The sequence below is a fragment of the Apus apus genome, chromosome 3 (genome assembly GCF_020740795.1).
Source record: "Apus apus isolate bApuApu2 chromosome 3, bApuApu2.pri.cur, whole genome shotgun sequence".
NCBI lineage: Eukaryota > Metazoa > Chordata > Aves > Apodiformes > Apodidae > Apus > Apus apus.
Genome location: NC_067284.1, coordinates 96,484,958 through 96,508,277, shown reverse-complemented (window position 1 = coordinate 96,508,277; position 23,320 = coordinate 96,484,958). Strand labels below are relative to the sequence as shown.

The 23,320-nt window shown below is 38.2% G+C and overlaps 1 protein-coding gene across 3 annotated transcripts in view; it reads right to left on the bottom strand.

Annotated features, from left to right (window-relative positions):
• Positions 1–23,320, bottom strand: part of PLEKHG1 (pleckstrin homology and RhoGEF domain containing G1) — a 133,019-nt gene that overhangs the window by 72,794 nt on the left and 36,905 nt on the right. For all 3 annotated transcript variants that reach the window (XM_051615030.1, XM_051615027.1, XM_051615026.1), the window contains one exon: positions 22,805–22,879. In XM_051615030.1, the coding sequence (XP_051470990.1) occupies positions 22,805–22,879 (75 nt within the window). The remainder of the gene's footprint in view (positions 1–22,804; positions 22,880–23,320) is intronic.

Genomic DNA, 23,320 nt, shown 5'->3' with positions numbered 1-23,320 from the left:
ATCGCTGTTGGACTAATATTTAATGCTAATTTAAGCTTATGCTGTTAATATAGTCTAGACATAGAATATAAACATATGCTCTAGATTCATACTATCAAAGCAGCAAAGAGTAAGTCCTTTTACAAAAACTAGGATCAAATGCTAAACAAGGCTTCACATTTTTAGTTTACTTGCTAATTGATTAGAAACCTCATGTCACTTCACAAAGATTAAACAGTGTAAGTTTATGAAAAATAGCCTGTGTTGTATTCAGACTGTAAGCACCGTCATCATTACATTACATCAGGTAAAAGCACAGAGAATCTCGCTGATGGTGTAAGGAAATAGGCAAGCCATGAATTTTAAGCATTTGCAACATTTGCAATTTTCATCAAGTTAAGCACATATCAGTGTTTGCCTTACATAACAACCCAGAGAAGTAGTAACAAATAGAAAACTGCAGTAGATATATCCTTATAAATGTCTTTGTAACTTTAGATTAGTTCAAACTAATGACAGTAACATAAAGTAAAACAAACTCCCTGACTTCCTCATAGATTTTCTCTGCCAAAAGCAATTAAGAGTACTGCACCTTTAGGGAGTGATGAGGAAGGGAGGGAATGCTTGATGAGGTCATGACCCTTTCTCTGATAAAAAACAAAGATCTTCGACTCCATTCCACAGGAGACTAGATACCGAAAACTATTACACTTCAGATTTTCCCCTGGAATTCATTCACTTGTTCTTAAGTCTTACAGTAGGATCAGCATTACATTCAGATCTGTGGATGGTTACATTATTAAAAAAAAAAAAAAAAAAAAAAAGTTGATCTCTAACATCCAAGCAAGTCTTTTGGTTGAGTTCCCTCTTTGATCTGAACAAGTCAACCCTGAGTTCTGAGCTGCAGGTCTCTGAGCAGGCATATTCTGTACTACCCTTACACATTAAAATCACAGCAGAAATTACATATGCATGAGCACTTGTTTTCATTTGGTCTAAACCAGCATTTTTCTTGCACTCTTCTGCCAGCTGGAGCCTGGCTGATCACTTTCAGTTAAAACATTCATGGCTATAGCCTTGACACCTGCCTGGGGGTCCATTCCCACCAGCTCCCCGAAAGTTAAAAAATAAATAAAAATGGGCACTCATAGTCCTCCCTTCAGATCCTGAATGCAAGGAATACTAGAGAAAAAAGGAGGCAATTATGTTCCATTGCACAAGGGAGATAAAATATCAGTCGAGCCCAGTTTTGTCTATTACACACTAACAGCAATATTGCTGCTACTGCAGTATCTTGAATATTAAAAAACAAGGCAAACTCAAATCGAATTCTTGTAGGCAAGTCATACACCATGATCTGGTCTGAAATGGAAAACTGTCTGGTTCTTGGGATTAAAAAAAGAGGAAGGCAACACTTTCAGATATGAGGCCTACAAGCCTCTTTTACCATACAGGGCATAGCTAAGCAAAAATTATTTCTTTACTTCTGGCTGATTCAACTTCCCACCACTACTACCGTTAAAAAGCGTCAGACTGGAAATTTTCTCTCATTGTGGGAGAGAAGAAAGCAGTAACTTCTGCCATCTCCCTTGTTCTCCTCCTAGTACAGGATACTCTCAACTAACCAGTTGTCAGTGCAATCATATACTATTATAAAACCAGAAACCTGAGAAATGGCATACAATGGTTTTACAGATTTTCCTTTTCAACCACCTATATCAGGATTCTCTAGAATTACCTTTAATCCTGTAATCAGAAAGACCACTTCACAATGGGGCTAAGAATTTATCAAAACCAAACTAAAACGATACCTTTTTATGCTAAGGGAGTGAAGCTGAGTTAGTTCCATCATTGTAAAATGGAAATAGGCTACTGTTTTGTTCATGCTGAATTGGAGAATACAGTGTGATCTCAGCTTGCTTTAGAGGAAAAAAATCTACCTGCCCACTAGGATTTCACATTGAGATGCTATCGCAAATTAGCTATTGTGGTTCAACAATTCACTTCTTTTGAGCACTGAAAACATAGCCTTGGACATCTGATTAACAAATTCAGTCCTTCCATGCATAAACACAAGAAAAGATTCCTTTGTAAGATGGTACAACAAAAGGTAACAAACCGTATCACAGGAATAAGCATGCTGCTGGCACTCTTTCTGAGGTTCATCACAGGCATCCAACCTGCCACCAGTGAAAAGAAACTTGTATTCATGTATGCATTAATTTGCTTACCGGCAACCTCACCGTTTACCTGACAGTGTTCACTTCCCATTTATAGTGGGAGAGATCACAAAAAGACATTTCAAGAGAAATTCCAAAGCTCAACATAAATAAAGGATTAGTTGGTGGATACTACTTTCCAGATAAGGAGGTATATACCAGCAGTAAAGGCACCTGAGTTAATTAAGCCTTTCTAACCACAGAATGTTTATTCTGTATAAAAATTGGCTTCAAATACTTTCAATGTGACTGCTATCTAAGGAACAGCCAACAAAAGTACTATCTGTTTGCACGAAGTAAAATGGAAATGGAATGACAAAAAACCAACACCCTTGCCTGGGTTTGAAACTCAAACTTGTTTGATTTAAGCATCAAGTTACTCAGTTATGAATGAGGGATGAAACAATGGTAGCCAGACAGAACATGCTTGAGTAAACAAAAAAAAAAAACCCCAACACTTTTAAACAGGATTATACCAACTGCTGAGCAAATATTGTTAAAAAAGAGGAGAAAAAAGAAAAAAATACACTTTAAAATCAGAGCTCCTGTTTGCTCTGCTTCAGACAGAACAGAGTAGAGATTTGGAAAGCACATATCATGATCACAGGTTTTATTTAATCATTATTGTAGAAAGAATAAACTCCTCTGGGCACTGCATTCTGAATACAACCAAATGGTTATGCCAAATCATGGGAATTACAATTCCAAAACTTTGAAAAGTAGCACTTACTCCTGGAAAGCCCACAAATCTGCGGTGTGTTTTACAGGCAAATCCATTTCTCTGTGCAACTTCTCCATCCTTGAAGTAACAGCAGGGTCTCCTTTCTTCCACCTTTTATAGACGCAGTTTCAGAGGAAAACCCCCAGAAACATTTTTTTCTGACTCCTGGTGTATTTTTGCACATGGACGACTCCAAACTGGGACAGTTTAATCTATCAGTAAAACAATACCTGCCTTTCCCCTGCTAATGATGCTAAGATTATTTATTTGTTTTCAAACAGTATGTTTCATGCTTTCTGTTTTGGACTGTAATCTGCAGTACAGCAGATCCTCCTGAGTGCAACATCTTTCTAGTACCATGATTCTACTTCTCCTCAAGTCAAGTGGAAGACACCTGAGAGCTTGAGAGCTGTATTATCCAGCTATCATTGTAAAAATGCTTTAAAGTTTATATTTGTATATGAAAACTGGTTTTGTAAAACGATAATCAAAAGACTAACTCAACTCAACTCAGGTTGGCATTAGATCTCCCAACCAAAACTCAACAATTTGGCAAACTCATTGAGTTACAGCATGGGAGAAGCTTCACCTGAAAAAAGAGCCAGCAACCAAGATTCAGTCTTCTGTCATAGTTAGAACTTAACCTCATTCCAGCTGCAACCAACCATCTCCTGTAACTGTATGAGCAGTAGCCACTGAATAACCTCAGGACAGTGGATAGATACTACAAAGACAGAATAGGCAGCAGCTTCTGTTTTGCCCCAGGATAAGATCTGGGATGATCAGAACAGAGGTGGTGGACAGAATGAAACATCATTAAGTACTAACTATGGAGGAAAAAAAGAAAAGAGGAAATTCCCCTGAGATGACAGGTTAAAATTCTTCCCTACAGGTTGCCCAGAATATAGTTAAGTTCCTATCATGTTCCTTAGGCAAGTCAAGGATGTATTGAAGTATTCCAGGCAAGGAAATAAACAGACCCAGATTTCAAAGCCTGTCCCCAGAGCCAACAAAAACCCCACTTTCCCTCTGCAAGCTGTGCCTATTGCTCTGTCTACAGCTATCATTTACATCCTTTCCTAGCTTGGCATCAAAAGTATTGTATTGCCCTGGCTGGAAAAGAATCAGCCCCTCTTTTACTTCAGAGGCCAAGTATGGGTTTTTTTGCTCAAGTCCATAAGCTCCATTTATCATTAGCACAGAGTTAACACCACTGAGGAGGGAAAATGAGCTACAGTCACTTCTTCAGCATCATGAAGAACAGATTACTAAGTGCTGAATGAATCTTGAATTCAGCCTTCACATTGCATGAAGTTGGAAAAATCCACTCCACAAAGTATGATTTGCCCTGCAAAATATTTATAACCAACACACATGATTAGCAGCAAAGCTCCACAGTAAATTGGCTCAGGGATTGACAAACAGTCCAGATGAAAAAAAAACAACCAAACAGCAACAACAACAAATCCAAACCCAAGAAAAAATTTACTTTCCTGCTGGTTTTACTCCTGAAAGTCATGGTTTGCATACTGAGTGAGAGCAAGCAGAGGGAGGTGAATACGTAACTAAAGGACAGGACTGTTCCTTCTTATAGTACTAGCAATACATCTGCTTTAGTTCTACCATGAAATCACAGCTCTTCTTCTGCCAGGTGGGAATTTTAACACAAACACTTAGCCACAAGCATGTCAGCATGTCTCTAAATCTACAAACCCTTCATTCATTTAAAGTTAATAATTTACTTAAATGCATTGTTCTGAGAACTTTGTAGTACTGAGTCCAGATGTATCAATTTCTGTTGCAATAAGCACTTAAAAAGTCTATTTTCTCGATGTTAACACTGGAATCACTGCTCCTGGCAGCTCAACTTACAGGATGTGTTTCAAAACTTTGTTGCTTTTTTTTTTTTTTTAGCAGAGAAATGGCATCTATAGTACATACAAGTTTTCCAGACATTCCATTCCCACATCTCATTTAAATACAAAGTATTGCTGTAACATCTTGACGTGAAAATGTCCAAGTATCTCAAAAAGCACTAAACAAACTTCAAAAGACTATCCTCTGATACCAGTCACAGTTAATACTGCAGATGCGAGGACACAGGCCAGCGATCTCAAGCGATGTGCAAGGAGACACAAGAAGGTGGGAGCATTCGCGTTCCCAGTCAGCCTGTGAGCCTCCTGAGCACCAGGGCTGTGACTCAGCACCAGCTCAGATGTCTCCTTGCCCATGACAGTGCCTCTGTAAACTCCAGCTGTGCTGCTGGAACCTGTTGCTGAATACAGGAGGCGGGTAATACAGTATGCATAATGCAAGCACTGTGTATGACTTTAGGCAGGCCACCAATCCTAAGCAGATGCACACAGCAAAACCTAACCTGGCTCCTCACATAGCACCTTCAGAGTCATCTACACGGTCTTCAAAAATCACCTAAAAAACATTGGAAATACAATAGGGTCTATATATTCATGAGCAGATGACCATTTTCAACTGTCTTACCAATTGCTCAACCATCCCGTGGCTAATGAAGACGAAGGGCTAAGTTTCCAGTTATTAATTTGGAGGTTTGGCCTTGGGTAAGAAGTCAGTTCAGAAATGCTGGCTTGCAGGGACTTGGACTGACTGGAGGCCAACGGAGTGTGACCCAAATAGACCACAAACAGATTTGTATGTGTGTTTGCTTCAGAACACAGTTTCTTCAGGGTTTTTTGTTCTCAAAGTTGGTGGTCTGCTGACCAGCCTAGATTACTCAGCTTCCAGTGCAACATATTAGTCAGTATCCACTATTGATAAAGAGGAATCTTGGCATTTTAACAAGAATAATCTCTTGTGACAATCCGAAAAGATGACAAGGGACCTTTTAGCAACAGAAGTCATCATTAGGACCGAGCCAACAAGCAAATTTATAAGCAATTATTTTAACTTATTATTTTGATTACTAAGTCATATCCATGAGGTTAATAGACATAATATGGAAAAAGACACTTCAGTACATTGAAGAAGCTGATAATACTGTGTGTATACATATACATAACTAAGGAACTATTTAACATTACAGAAGTGGAAAGATTTTTTGTGTTTCTGAAAACAGTTCTCTGGTACTTACAGGAATTCCTTCATTGATGACTTCTAAGCCTAACTTTCAAAATCCCACTTAGTTGTAGACAAACTCACTTTTGAGTGAGCTTCATAAGGGTCTCATACTAGGAAAAAAAATATAATTCAGCTAACCCAAAAAACCCCAACATTCAGAGCTATATTACACACAGGAACTAAACATGTTTTTTTCCGTTTGTATAGTAAGCAGACCATAGATTTATTTTATTTTATTATGAAATCCCTAAAAGTTAAAAATCTGAGCTCTTTTTCAGGCTTTGTTTGCTGTTTAGGTTTCAGTGGCACGTACACAAAACCACCCAAGAGCCGTCCCTTGCATTGTTATTAATATTTTCAATACAACATATATAAAGTAAGAACGGTAGATGTACAGTTAAAGGAGAGACACCAGCCCCAATCCTCCTGCCAGTCTCCTTAAGCAACACCTCTCAGCCAGGAGGCACTTCTTTGGTGGGGAACAACAAAAAACAAGGCAGAAACACTGAATCCTTCTCTCCTTTCTAACTCTCCGCCAATCTGATTATCAGGGTTTTCAAGCACTCTGCCAAGGTACTGAGAAAAGATCACAGGATAAAGTCAAACAGCTACAACTGTGAGACTTAAGAACGAAAGTGACTGTAAGTCATCAGGTTCAGTACTGTTTCCTCTAATTACTGGATCATTTCCTATCTGGACATTTATAGTTTTCAATTATACAGCTGCTAAAATACCTGTGATCACAGAAGACTGCTACATTCAACAGCATCCAAAGTTCAAGGTAACACACTGAGCTCAAAGTAGCCTTTATCTTCCTTTTCCTTTAACCTTTCAAACACATTACTATGTAATGGCTATCTCAGAGTAAGATACTGTTTGACTGAAAACTACCAAAAAATAAAAAGGAAAAAAAAGAAATAAAAAAGAATGTGCATTAATTACAAGCTACTGACTGGCCTGGATTTGCCTCTATTCCATGTCAGCAGAAAAGAATTCTGGACATCTGCATCAATTACAAGGGCATAATAGGCTGTTCCAAGTGGATTTCTTGTAAGAAATAAAGAAAATCAACTTTTGGCTTATTTGGGGGCCTAAGTTTAACACTGGCATCTACTAATGAGATAGTACCTTTCTTATAAGCCCTTTCAAATTATTTTAGGAACACAGCAATATTTAATCTCATCAAGTTTCTGCCTGTGCTGTTTAATTGTGAATTGCTGAGATGCCAGTTTTTCCTTATTTACAAATAATCTTAAGCATTTTAATCAAGTGGGAGTAAAGAAACAATGCCTACTTCTTGACCAGGATTAAAATACAGTCAAGGCCTAGCATTACATTTCAAAAAGGACACTTCAAAATTGTGAAGACTGTAAAATAAGGCTTGAGAATCATTTACTGTCAGAAACCCTCTATTATATTAAAAGACAAAAGAAGCTTGATCTATTCAGGTTATACAGTACCCAAGTACCTGTTTGTGGGTGACAACCATTTCTTCAATCAAACCAAACTTCAGTGTTGAAAGCTAAATGCCCAGACATGTTCAGTCTAGAAACAGAACCAAACTGATGACATAACTAAGGATAAAATACCTTTGTCATGGTTGATACTCCAAACTAAGTTCTTGCTTTAAAGACTAAATCTCGTTCTGAACAATGTGATGTATCACAGAAACAAAACATTTGTAATTCAGATCTTCAGCTTCCAAAGACCCCACTGTGCAGAGGATGGGCTTGAATACCTACTGCAGTCCTTCCAGGCTTAAAAAATTTCTAGTGATTGCTCCAATATGCTCAGATTTAAAATTTGCTCCTTCTGTTGGCAAGTCCACATATTTTCCTCAGCTGAACCAGAACTCATTTATAACCAAAAGTCAATGATTTTTGTTCCCATAAACCAGCTCCAGCAGGTGATACTTGTATTGACAAGCAGATTTACTGCTGTGTACACCGAAATCTAGCACTGGATTTGGAAGAAAGACCAATTAACATTTACAATCCTAACTATCATATTTTCATTAATATTTACTTTTATAATTTTAAATTTTTGCTTTGTACAAGGAACAAAAGTATCACAAATATTCCAGTGATCCCACTCAAACACAGATTTTCTCATAGGTAATTATTTTGCAGTTCTTTGTAAAATCAAAGTTAAGACAACAAGGATGTCACTCTGTGGGGACAGATCACGAATTAAAATCAGATTAAACGCTCTGAATCCAACACTTGGAATAAGTTGCTAATTTGAAAAAAGGCAGAAAAAAGGCAACAACCTTTTGCTAGTGACTTACCAACCATTACTATACATCAGGAAGTAGAAAGAGCACGTATTTTGTAAAACTTCGTGTTATTAAGTATTTCAGATTAAATATATAGTAGCAAAACTTGACACTTAAGTGGAAAATCTACTTCCAGATATATAATGTACCAGAAGAAAAGTTATATCCAATGTATTAAGTGAAATATCAATTAGTTGTACTTCTTGACAGATTGTAGAAACAACTACAGGATGAAATGTTTGAACTGGGATTTTAGTTTATCTTTACTTAGTAACAAACTAAGTCTGCCAAACACACTACTTGAATACATCCAGACTTGAGGAAACTTGCAGAATGTCTAACTTGGCAGAAAAAGATTAAGCAGGATCTAGTCTGATCAACAGGCGGTATTTTCAGCTGTGCAAGATTCAAGGGTTTTTAGGGGATTTTGTTTTGTTCTTATTTCTCATTAAATTCTAGAAGAACCATGAAGACTCAAACATGGAACCAGTGAGTCTCCCTGTGTTATCAGCGATTACAAACACATTTGTTGACTAATGTCAACGTCAGCCGATATGATAACATTTTTCTTTAAACTCAAAAGAAAAAAAGAGGCAGAGGAGTAAAAGCAGTATTTTTTCTTCCATACATTACCTTCAGTGCGATTTCCCCTACCTCCCAAGCTTCCCTTTTCTCTCCCTCTCAGACCTCCCCATATTATCTGTATTTTACATTAAAGATTTCCTGGTATGACATTATCAGCGTGGCCTTTCCAGCTCTTTTATTCACAAGCAGAGAAGGGCGTGGGTAACTTATAAAAGTAGCTGTAAAGTAAATATGGCTATAAACCCTGACAATTTTATAAAAGGCAGTTATTTGTCTGTATTCAGAAGTGACAACAATACAGTGACATTTTCCCACCACAGATAAGTGCAAACCTGGTTTGGGGTATTGTACACTTCAGTCACAGCATTAATTCCATGGCTTTTAAATTCATGAACTTTAAAAGCTTGTACACTGATTTTAATTCTGAACAAAACTTTTACTTCCCCACCTCTCAAGAACAGGACCTACAGCAGGCACCTTGCAGATATCTTCCAAAAAATGTGAAAATCCAAATACAGCCTCAACGCCCCCAAAGAGGAAGAGAAGTAAAAAATTAAAAAAAAAAAGCACAAGAAAACAAAAAAATATTTTTCTATTTTAAAAAGTACTCAAGGTGATCCTGCTTTGTCAGGGGGGTTGGACTAGATGATCTTTCAAGGTCCCTTCCAACCCTAAGATTCTGTGATTCTGTGAAACACTAAGAAAATGTAAAAAGGTGAGTCAGATCCTCCCCAGCAGGGCTCATGAAAAAAATACATTAAAAAAACCCCAAAATCAATCAAACTGGGGGAGAGCACAGGCAGGAAGAATTCACCTGCCTTCCAACAAAGTCTCAACCATTGTCTTCAGCCTGTTCACAAAAAGGAGTGCTCAGCACTTAAAAATGTGTGGTAGTTCTGGTGGTTTTGGCTCACACTCCTGTTACACAACCCCAGCTGGGGTCAAAGCTAGCTCCGACAGGGTTGTACCCCTCCTCTCCCTGGCCAGGAGAGCTCAGCATAGCTCAAGACTTAGGAACACGCTGGTACAGTTGGATTTAAGAGCATAAAATTATGCCAAAGACACGATCTGAACCGTATCTGTTTTTCTCCATCTGTCTGAAAGATGTGTGGCAAAATGGACTGGAGCTGCTGTATTAATAATGTGGACTCCAGCCAGGCCTGAAGTGATGAGCAAATCACTGTCTGTGATAAATGCACAGGGTGTCCATACACATTACAAAAATGTAGGTCATGATACAGGATGCACAAGCACAGCTGTATTTAGAAGCAATTAAGTAAGAAAGCTAGACTCAAAATACAAATTTCTGGAAGTGGTGTACAGAGCATTTTCCCCAGAAGCCCACAGCACCATGAAGGACACACTGTGAGTTCCCATTCCTGCTTCTCCAAACCAAACGAAGCTTGTTATACCACTGTGAGTCCCTTTAGCTTTGAGCTTGGGCCAAAGTATCAGTACTCTCAGTACACTTCCAAACTGGCAACACTGCATAGCAGACAAATTCTATTGTTAGAAAACATTAGAAAACATAAGACCTGTTCAGAAGTCATCAATCCCTGCACAATGTTAACAAGAAATATGCAACTAGCCAAATAATTATAGTTGTATATCCCAAAATTATAATTTCAAGATGCAACTTAAAACCTCAGTCTTGCAACACAGCTCAAACATACAGCTCCTTGCACCCACCCATTACTCCATAAATTGCAAGAACTCCCCTCCTTCCAGCTGGTAGCACATTGCTCTGTTAATACTGAACTCTGGAGAAGTGGGTCCAGGTATATGAGAAGACATGGATGCAAGTTCTTTTTCTTTTGAGAGGTGGAAATGAGAGGGGATGACAAGCAGCAGAATTAAACTATTATCTTTAATAATTACTATGATTTTATTATAAAATTAGGGCATTCTCTCTATATATTTCTGAGTAGAGAAATGAGCACCACATTCACGGCAGATTTCACACTCAAAATCTGTCAAGTGGAAGGATTTTCCAGGTAGCAGATGTCAGTGGAATAATGCTTTAAATATTTGGCCTGTTCTAGCAAGTCTCAAAATATTTGTGTGGTCAGGTTGAGCAGGGCAAATTTGGGGCATCTTCAATTTCATATTAGAGGGCCAGGTGCTACAAGCATAGACCAGTCCCTCTAGTTAATACTGCCACTACTTCGAAATTGGAAAGCCTATGATTTCCAAAAGCTTTAGACAGTTTTTAGATAAGAATAATTTATTTTACTACTACTAAATTGTGAAGAAAAATATTACTATAGACATGAGGAAAAAAAATAATCCATTTTTATATATCTATACTTACAGCCCTAGGAAGGCTCCCCTGTGTTTAATTTTGAATGATTATAGAGATCCTAGGGCTGAGATCTAATACAAATACTGCTTCCCTGGGTAGGGATCCTAATCAGGGACAAACCTTGAAATGCAGCCATTTTGTTCCTGGGAAAATCACAGCAGAATCATATCTTCCAGAAGGATTTCCTGTTGCCTACAAACTGTATATTTAATAAAAAAAAAAACAACAAACAACATTCAAGACAGGACATCCCATCTTTAGAAACTGGCTTGCTCCAGACATGACCAGACACAACCATCTCCTGGCCAGACATCAGGCAAAATTCTTTAATGATTAACCTCACACAACTTGATTATTCAAATACTGCTTTCGATTGTGAAAGATATACCCTCTCATGAGATAAGACTTAACCATCAACATGAAATTTTTATACAGTGAAAAGTACAAATACATAAACTGATAACCACCCTTTTTACAAATGCAGGCTCTTAGAGGAAGCATGCAGTTCCTAATTATCTCAACAGAAACAAGACATAACAGAACCAAACAGCTTGGATTGTCTGGCTTCCCTAAACCAGGAAAGTCCAGGTTTGCTAGGAGAGAGGTTATATTCAAACTCTTACCACCTTAAACGATTTCTTAATGCTTCCATCATCTGAAGCGCAGACAATATTGTGCGCATATGGGAAGAAAAATGTGTATTGCACTTGGAAGTTGCGTCAATTTTTAATTATTCTATAAAAGTATATGTTGTGAGGATCACTGCCAAGACGTGTGTAATGGAATTTATATTAAGCCCTGTTCCAAAATCCCACAACTAAGCACAGCTACTATTTTCAAAGGATTTGGTAACTTTTAATGTCTTGAACTGCACAGTTTTACAGCATATTCTGACAGAAGAGGCTACCAGAAAGTAATGTGGCTTCAATTTAAAGCATAAAAGCCTCTTGCATGATAAATCTAACCTCTTCAAGGCTCTTCTGCCTGCACCACTAATGGACCTGGATACAGGGCAGCAGAAGCAGCCTCCCATCTTTCCCCCTTCACCTCCTGCTCTCTTCAGCTTGACAACTTCAATAGTTTGACATATTGCTCCAAAACACATAGAAAGTTTCTATTAATATTTTATCACTCATACAACATCAAAGCTAGCTGCCCTTCTCATTTATCAGCAAGCAATTTCCCCTTTTTTAAGCTCAATTAAACTATGGGGAGTCAATTAAAAAACCAAACCTAACAACGAGGTTTTCCCGTGTGTTAATTTCTCTAAATTTAGGATATATCAAGGCCTCTGAGCCCACTTCAAATGCCAGTGGCACAGTTTCAGTGTACTGCTAGATATATCATTAGGGGACTAAAGGACAAACAAACCCCACTACAACACTTAAGTGATAATTAACATTAGCAGGCTTGAATTTGCTAACTACATAGTAACTGTCAAAGTTCTTCAGAGTCAAGTGGTAAAGAATTGGGAGGTACCTGTGCTGCTGCACGCTTTGGCAACTCAAAGGTCAAAAAGTCTTGGTAGCTTTTAATTTTACCACTTTGGATCACCTGGTTTTAAGGCTGCAATGAACCCAAGATGAAATCATGTAACCTTGACAATCTAATTTACCTTAAGAATTGTAGTTTGCTTTAACGTGTAGTAAGTAATCAATTTTTGTCTCTTATCCCCTGATGTCCTTTGAGTTGCTTTGGAAGAAACATGGCTGGGGAGGAGGGGAAAATCAGTGAATCTGAAAACAGATTTCTGGCACCTCACTTGAATAAAAGCAGCAAGATCAAATATGGAGGAAATTTCAAAAGGGGGAGAAAGCATGGTTTTGGGAATGAAAGTTGATTTACATTTAAGTAACTGTTGAGTTCATAGTACTTAAATGCATTTTACACTCCATTAGCATAAGTAAAATCCAATATTAACACAACTGTTACTATTGCTCATTTTCTGCATATTAACCCTGTGCAGCTGGCAGCAGCCCGAATTTATTAACACTGTTTTTGTTTCCACACAACAATATGGGGAGCAGTAAAAACCTTGGAATATAAGATAATAGAAAAAAACAAAATGAACACACTAAAAAACGCCAACCAAACAAAAAAACACCTCCCAAACACATTATGAAACTGGCAAAGGAAACCACTGTAAATCATTATTTTCAACATGACAATTTTCATAACTGCATCTTTTTAGGATGTCCTAAGTACTGCAGAACAGAAATTTAATGGATACTAGTTTCTTTAATAAAAATAACTGTGCTGTTTGGTGACAAAGTCTTACCATAAGAAAAAAAAAATCTCCTAGAGAAGCAACAGCTATCATTCCCAAACTGGAAAGAACCAAATGTAAAGCATACCACTAAAATCTGTAATCACAGACTAGTAACTCTGTATTTTGCCTCCAGGTCATGCACAGCTAATACTGCAGTACTAGAGAAAGCAAAGTGTATCCTCTGCCCTAGGTCTTCTCCAGGAACTATTACAGCACTCAAATTACTTTTAAACAGGAAAAGAAAATTTAAGCCTGCAACAGCTTCTTTAGGAACAGCAGCACATTTCCAAGATGGTAAGCAAGATAGATGCTAAGCATGATACAAAAATAAAAAGTGTTATTTATGAAGGGTTATTCAATCATTTTAAGGTATTTTATATGCATAGCTAAGCTCAAATTAATTACTAAATTTTATAATTAGACACCTTTATCATTCCTGAAGGATATCCCCCACAAAAGGAAATCTTGCCCCCTCCAACCTCACCAAGGAGCACTAGGCTGAGGCATCATTTGGAGAACTCTGGGGCGGGAGCTGAGGAGGAGAGGGAGGGCTGGCTGCTCCCTGCCTTCCTTCACCACACAGGGCGCATTGCGTGGGCCCCACTGCAGCTGCCCACTACCTCAACTGACAATTTCAAGAATGCAAACAGACCACTGAAATTTTAATTCTGATCAGAAAGGCAGATGCTGGGAACTCATTTATGGCATCACTGTGTTTTACTTCCAGGCTCTGTTTGTGGTGCAATTTGGAATCTGTTTCTTATGTAAATACAATAAAGTTAAGAATCATATTGTTAAAAATTCCACTGGCAATATTTTACTCTGCATAAGCAGGCTCAGCTTTAAGTCAGGCTGATGGTAAAATTACAGCTTGCAGCTTAAATGTAAATATTTTTTTTAAAAGCTCACAGCTAGGAGAAAGCCGTTTTTTTACCTTTACATTTAACAGGGTGTGTAGTGATAATACAAGGGGTAATGGTTTTAAGCTTGGAAGGGGGTAGATTTAGATTAGACATTAGGAAGAAATTCTTCACTGTGAGGGTGGTGAGACACTGGAACAGGTTGTCCAGATAAGCTGTGGATGTTCCCTCCCTGGAAGTGCTCAAGGCCATGCTGGACAAGGCTTTGAGCAACATGGTCTAGTGGGAGGTGTTCCTGCCCATGCAGCAGGGATGGAACACACAAAATTAGTACACCACTTGCTTCTTTGCTTTAACAAGGAACCTTTGCTCCTCCAGGAATTTTTAAATTGTTTTAGATTTATCTCAACTTGGAACATCAATTTAGAAAGAAATTGGACGATGAGCATCAAATGCTTTAAACAAACTAGTTGGTTTCATCAAGAGACATAACATTTGATTGCATCATGCAAGCCACATTTTGTCTCCCTGTTTTGCACTACTTGTAATTGGTTATCTGATATGTGCACATTATTTATAAATCATGATACACAGTTTTGTATCATGTACAATTAACTCTACAAAAGCGAAAGTGCATCAAACTCAAGTGCTACACTTCTTCATTGCTTGAGAGATAAGACTTAATTACCATTGACACAGAAAAGCAATTATTTCAAAACGGGATCGTAATATAAAAAAACCCCATAGTTTTCCAAACCTCAAGTTTAAGCAATTCAGGCCAGATAAGCTTTCTATAACCTGAAGATGACTGGAACACTGATCTCTGGTGGGATAACAGCCAGCCAGGACACTAGGGCAAGGGCTTGGCATTTGAAGAACTAGTTATTCTACCTGTTAATAGCCCAACCTTTGTAATCAGTGACTTAACCATTACATTACAGCAGTTGCATCTTCACTTCTGATGAGGAGCAGGTTTTACTGTACTCAAACATTTCACAATGTCCAGAACAGTCTACCTTTCACTACCCTCAATCAAGGGAGGCACTACCACATCCTTCTCTTCACTCCACTAAGCAGAGGAAGTTTAAAAACCCATCCTGTTGGCAACTCTGAAACAAAGTGGGATGCAACCAGTGTGACCCACTGACTAAAAGGCAGTTCATGAAAATGCTTTCAGGGAAAAAAAGCAAACTGACTCAATGTTGTGGTTTAATGCATGGTAACACTATCAGAGAATACAAGGCGCACTGCAGAGCACAGGGACTGCAGCAAAGCGAGTTGCTTAGACTGTTGCTAATACTCAACTTTGATGGGACTGGAACTAGCCCAAATTTCTCAAGAGAATTATGACAACAGTCACTGTGCATTATGACAACAGTCTACAATCAAAGATATGCCAATCTCTCACAATATGCAGCAAGAGGTCAACAAGTTAGCAAGGAGGCAGAAAGAGAATATCCAATTTCATTACCCTTCCTCTTTGCTTTTCTCCCATTTCCAAACAGATTTCAGATTTCCAATATGCTCTGGCTTCACCACCTCCTTCTATAAAAGCACTAGGGTTAAGAATTTCAGGTATCATCTTTATACACACATTTCCTCCTTCTCCAAGATATATTGGGGGGGGGACATTAAAAGCCGCTATAAAATGATGCTATGAATAGTAACTAAGGAAAAATAACCTGGCAAAGGAAGATTATATTACTGGGGACAGTGGGAACACAGCAAGCTATACTTGTGCTATATTCTCTCTCAGCATTCTTTTAGTTTCCAAGCATTTCCAACTAAAGGGATTTCCTTGGTTTGCAGTGTCTCATTTACTTGGAGCTTTCTTCCAGAGACTTCTCTGGTCCCCTCTTTAAACCATTAACTTTCTACATTCACAGTATCTTTTGGCAGGGATGTCCACAGTGTCTATCACCTTCTGCACAAATAGCCAAGACCTTTTATGCTGAATCTCACTCATCTAGTGTCATCCGATAGCCCCAAGTTATGTGCACGAAACAGCACAGTTGGTATACACTGTTTACCCTTCAGCAAGAAGCTCCAGGAAACAGCAAATGGGGCAACAAATAATAAACTAGCTCCAAAGAACAGGATCAGGTAGATGAACTGTGAAATCACCATCCCTCAGTACATAGATTTTTTGTGGCCATCTCTGCCCAGTGATACACCATTAAGCCTATGAGTGCATTTCTACCAGAGTTACCTGTGGCTTCCCATGCACTTAAGATCTAAAACAAGTTTTAGAAAAGATGCCTCATTTTCCCATCTACTTTTGGATTTCTTTAAAAGGGGTGTCATAATAATTAAGTGTAACAACAACTTTCTCCATAAACATGGCACAGGACAGTAGAGCTATGTGCTGCTTGAAAGCCCTCACAGCTCTGTGCAGAAGGCAGCATGTACTAACCTGAACAACCATACCCTGGCATTCCTGCCATGAAAGAATCAGTCTTAGCAAAATTTGGAGGTAGGAATACTTATGCTGTTTTCTTCACTGCATTTGAAGGGCATGATCCATTGGCAGTCTACAGATGTACATGGATGTGCTTGCATGTTTTTCCTGTGCAGCATGCTACACATTATAGTGGGGACAGCATGCAAATAGAAATCAGAGGACTTAAAACTAAATGAGTCTTGCCCCCTGAGCAACAAGAGTTTTAAACTGGTAGACTTCCGCTAGTGCCATCAGGCACACAATGCAAGGAAAAATAATGCTGTTAGTATAGTATATTTCACAATTACATAAGTTTGTTGTCCACTGGGATTTGTCAGTGGCTGTTTATAAAGTCCAGGTGTAACATTCGTTTCCTTCAGGATGCTAGTGTGAAGCACAAAATCAGTAAGGGAGAATCCAGGTGGGGGAAGTCATGGCTCTTGCTTAGTGAAAAAAACACAGGAAAGGATTCTGGAGGAGTTTAACTTCCTCACACGTTTCTCTTTAAATATTTCTGTTTCTTAAGACACAAAAAAAACCCCAGTCAAGCTGGCTGGAGAAACCAAATAAATGTTCCTACATCCAAATATTTTTCCTAAGCATTTTGCATATAGCTACTGCTAAGGTAGCACTCAGCTGATATTCCAAAAACTTTGAGTATGGAAGCCTTCCAAATGGACAGTAAGGTAAACACCACCTAAATTCTTTCAACCAAGTCTAGCTATGTTATGAACAGCTGTTTGACTGGTATAAAAAAAAAATTCATCAGCAATCAACAGGATGAAGTACCTGGTTTTTATGCAAACCATTCAGCATCATCGAAATAATGTTAAGCTATCAAAAAAAAAAAATAATCCTATGCTATAGATAATTCATACTGAAAAAAATCTACAAACATTCCCCTAAATTCTTGCAAATGAGCAATTATCCAGGTCCAAATACCACCATTAGCAGTCGCTGTGAACCACAGCTGCCTCTCTGCAAGTGAGAGGAGGAATTTGTGCAGTGGGTGGGGTACCCTCATCACAGCCCAGTTTCCAATGGTTAACTATGCTATAAGTTTAAAAGTGACTTTTAAGCAAACAAAAGTAGAACAAATGCTAATTCCTTAGCAAGCTAAAACAGAAATACACTCAATCCACTTCCTGGTATTGACATAGTACATTGTTCTAAATGCATCCATTGTAAATAGAATATAATAGCCTTGTCGTAGGAAACCAGTTAAGAAACAGTTATAAGTGGATCATGGTACAGGTTTTTTGTTTTAATTTGTTTGTCTACCACTCCTTGATAGCTACACAAGCTTTTTGAAAAATCCTTTTCACGTGCAATACACACACGCTTCCATCTTTGCAACAACCGAGTCCCCAGGTCCTGGGTTTTCCACCCTGTAGCACAAAGCAATCTGTGACATTTATAAATGTAACTGCTGACTCTTTAAAAGGGTTTGACAGAAGAGGTGGCTGGAGAGCAAATATTCTGCCCCCTCACTGTGGGCCCTCAAGTCAAGGGCCAAGTTACAGTAACTTAATTACAGGAAGCTCATTTCTCAATTGTCTGCTTCTGTGTGCTTCATGGCTTAACTCAAGTATATGGTGCAGTGGGTCAGTGGGTGAGGGGCAGGGAGGGGCACTGCCAGGTTAGAGCAGCACTGACTTTTCAAAAGTTTCCATGTAATCAGTTATCTTGCCAACACCTTGCTCCACCCAGCTTGACCCTTATAAATGGGAAAGGATAATTGTTAATAGTTTGTAACAACAAATACACCTTTAAAAAACAAAACCAGAAAAAAACAAAAAACAAAACACTAATGCTATAAAAAACCCACAACATTTCTTTGGAAAAAAAAAACCAAGCTCAAATAAGATTTCTGGAAATAATTAAGAAAGTTCACATAAATGTTTATGCATGTAAGTAGCAGTTATATTTGAAAGATGATATATTAAATCTCACTTCCTTCTGACTCACTCATACCAGTGAAGCATTTCTACATACTAGTAAACTGTATAAATGCTAAGTAAATAGAGAGATGCATATGATCAAAGACTGAAAGTTTAATTTATGAGCCAGGGCTAGAGCAGCCACTGGTATATGTCTGGCAATTTTCTTAAGTAAATGTTATCATAACTTTCTCTGAAAGTAAAAGTATTTATGACAATAAAACAACAAAACTTCTCAAAGTTCTACTTTCCACCACTAATGATATCATTAGAAGACATTAATATTTTTGTCTTTAATAGAACTTTTTCATCAAGATGCAAGAAGAGGTCTCTAAATGAAGATTAATTTTTATTCATTTTTTCACTGGGTTTTTTAACTTTTAAAAATTAATTTCAGAAGATTATTTAAAAACAAGGCATTCAGATTTAACCAAGTTTTGTTTTACTAAACATTGTATCTGTTCAAGCATATTTTTATACAAACTGCTTGAAGAACTTCATAAACTCTTATTTCAACAAAATACAATGACAACTGTAATTTGAAATGAAGACTCAATATGATCTCGTAATTTTAACTAACTATATTTCACTGTATTAATTTCTTAATTCACCAACATCAGTAGTAATCCATCTAAGTACCTGAGGATGCATTACTACAATCCAAAAAAAAAGTGCTTCAAGTTGTTGGTAGTTATTCAGCCTTTTTTTCACTCATGCTAGTGGTTTATAAACACAGAGCATCAAGAAAGCCAACACATTGCAAATAGCTTCCCTGAAATTGTTGCATCTCAAAACATACAGAGATCATTTCCACAGGCAAGAAGTTTGTCTATTTTTCAGGTTCCTCAGACCTGGGTCAAAACACTGAGGTATCAGGTTAGGGATGGAAGGAAGGTCATAAAAATAGCATGAAATAAAAATAGCATGAAACAGTTAGACTACTTCCAAAGACCAAACCTGCAAGCTGAAGCACAGCATTGTGGCCCTGCCACATCCATGCCCTCTGCCTCAGGAACCATGAAGTTGCACATCCCAGGAGGCTGGCACTCACCGTAACACCCATGGAAACAGCTCCCTTAAGATTGCACAGTTTAAGACTAACTATATATATGCACACATACACACATTTATTTATATATACACACATGTATATTGTATATGTGGGATAACACATGAACAGTTATAAAGCTTTATACACGCAGTTTCTTACTGACCCAGACAACAATTTTTAATGTGTCTTCTGTGTATATCAGAGATTTCAAGTTGCAGGAAGCCTGTACTAATTCCCTCAAAACATACAACAAAGCATATATGAAGACAATTTTTAGTTGTGTTATCCCTAAATACTCTACATGAACTTGGTGTCTGAAAGCTTTCCAGTTCTGGCTTTCCTTGATAACGTGCAGGGCACTGTATTATGCATCTGCTTGATTCAACAGACATCAGAAGCTACTGAAAAGCACAAAAACTTTCAATGTACATAAAAGAACAAAAAATCTTGAAGGTACTGAACAACACAAAAACCTTGAAGATACCGAACACGATCCTCAGGCCAGCTTCTAGATCCCTGCTTAACTGCAAAAATGTTCCTGGAATGTTTTTTGCCTTTTGGCAGTTCTGGTGAAATGAAACCATGTTTCCAGAAACAAAGGCTTCATGAGAGGCTTCAAGAAATTAAATTAAACAAGCATCTCCCTGCCTCCCTCTCCTTTATCAAGACATGAGAAATCCTGTGTTCAGTTTCAACCTTCTAATTTCGGGGTGGTGTTGGCAGGAAAATTATTTGAAACTGGTACCTGGAATGTCCTAACCTTAAAGACTGTTTTCTTTTCAGTGTCTAACATTCACAAACTAGATGTTAGTCCTTGCCCATCTCTCTTTACAGGCATCAACCTTGGATTGCCAGAAGGAGAATCAATCTATGTTTGATGGCCATTTGATGCCATCAATGACTCCACCATTAACAATGCTCTGTGGGATTCTTTCCATTCTCTCCCCTTCCTTCCCCCTAGACTCCTGCTCCCAGCCCATCTACAGCTCCATCTTATCAGAAGTCCTTCCCTCTTCAACTCCTGATGTAAAGCCAAAGCAAACTATACAACATACTTACTGTAAGCTGCTTAAGTAGTAAACTAAAATGAAGTAACAGGAAATAAAGTTACCTTTAATGGATAAAATCTAGGAAAATTCACTCTTATCTGAAAATTTTACATCATGCCTACATCTCACTTAACTTTCCACAACTCCCCTCAGAGGCCGGAGAGTTGAAACATGAAGTATCTTCCACCATTCCACAACAAGAAAATAAATTCAATATATAACATATATAATCAGTGTAATTTTAACAGATTTAGACTTCATTAATACGTAGGAGAGCCACAGATGTGACCACATAGGCTACTTTCAGGAAACAATCAGGACGGAATGTGACAATTTCTCCCATGTCCCAGTTCACGGCAGAGGTGTAGGCTTTTGTTCTAACTGGACTCCCACATGGTGCTTTTAGCAAAAGGATTTCTTTGTAAGGGGGACAGAGAACACATGAATCAGAGAGGGGTCAGTCTCTGAAAGACACTCTTCGTGTTGTGAGTTCCAACAGTAACATGTGCTAAGCTTCACATGAAATTTAAAAAAGAAATTAATAGAAAGGCCTTTTGTAGTTAAGCGTAGCTTAGTACCCGTCAGATGGAAAGAAATTTGTTTCTCTCCTGTTGTTGATGAGCTGTTTGAAATTATTATTGCAACATGGCCCTTTCAAAGGTCAAAACTGAGGTTGAAATGCAACAAAAATAGTTAAAACTAAATTTTGATATGTGTATCTTTAGGTTTAGAGAGAAAACACTACAAACAAGCCTGAGCTACAAGCTTTATACAAAATAAAACACATTTTAATGAATACAGCAATTGCGTTGAGGACAGCAATAATCTAGAAAGCAGGAGTACACAAGAGCTACTACAAGTTTTTATAGAATCATAGAATGGTTTAGGTTGGAAGGGACCCTAAAGATCATATAGTTCCAGTCCCCCTGCATGGGCAGGGACACCTCCCACTAGACCAAGTTGCTCAGAGCCCCATCCAACCTGGCCTTGAACACCTCCAGGGATGAGGCATCCACACCTTCCCTGGGCAACTTGTTCCAGTGTCTCATCACCCTAAATAGTGAAGAATTTCCTCCTAACATCTAACCTAAATTTACTCTCTTCCAGTTTTAATCCATTACCCCTTGTCCTCTTGCTACGTGTCCTTATAAGAAGTCCCCATAGCCCCTTCAGGTACTGGAAGGCCACTCTAAGGTCTCCTCGCAGCCTCTCTTCCCCAGGCAGAAAAACCCCAACTCTCTCAGCCTCTCTTCATAGGAGAGGTGCTCCAGCCCTCTCATCATCTTCGTGGTCTTCCTCCGGACTTGCTCCAGGAGCTCCATGTACAGTTTTGCAACATACTGTCAGGAACACCTCATAACCTTCAAGTGAAATATCAAATTTTTGTAAAATATTTTAATGAAACATTCAGCAGTGATTCTAAGGAAGGACTGAAATTATCAGGATTACAATTGTTTTTAAAGAGCAAATTTACCCTGAAACCCAAGTATTATTCTTTCAGATGCTGGAATTTAACTTTAATAGACCTTGAGAAGAAAAATAAGGCCTGATTTTTCAGAAGGACTAAGCATTTCAAGATTCCACTGATTTTAGTGGAAACAATACAGATTCAATTCCTTTGTGTATCAATCATCCCACATCTTAAATGTCAGCTTTGGTTCTATTACACTGAAGTACCCGCTCTGAAAAAACGGTGTTGGCCAACAAGATCTCTTTATCAAAAGGGAGCAAAACATCTTCTTCAAAGCTGCAACCCTAGCAGCCCTCTGGTCCTCTCTGCTCATTATATATTTTAGTCCATGGATGTTGGGTGAGAGAGGAAGCAAAAGGTTACACAAAAATAAGTTGAAAGTTTCTCCTATTTAGATAAACATGCACACATAAATTTCATTCAGCTGTCCCTGAAGTTTAAGGCCAGTAAAGGAAAATCTCTTTTTGACTTAAAAAATTCTTCACAAAATCACAATGCTTATTTTCTTCAATAATATTAAGAAAAAAAAAAAGACAGAAAAACTACTAACCTTCACTCCTGGGAACAGGTTCTGTACCACCTGGTGTTTTATCTGGCATCTCTGCAGACAGATGTATAGCAAAACCTAGTGGACAGAAAGCAAAGAAGGAGTTCTCCATCAAAACCAGTATGTTTCAACAGGAACACTCCTCTGCCTCATGACCCTCACAAAGGATGGGTTATCAGCTTTTATCATTTCTGTGCTTGTATGTAAGATACATAAACAAAACTCCCAGGGGATGAACTACAACACTGCTCACTAGACTATCACCCGGACCTACTGCCAGGTAGGTGGGCACAAAAGAACCCTCTAATAAATTGCAGTGGCAGACTGAAAGCACTCATTACATATGGTGAACATTTGTCTGAGTTTGGATAGTTTCCCCCCCATCATAAATTTCTAGTGAGAGGCCTATGAGCTGGGATGGAGGAGCTGCTTACACTAATGTACTGCTGAAGTTAATGGAAGAGTGGCCACGCAGAGGGTCACATCAGCCTGCCTTTAACATAAAATCCCATTAACTTG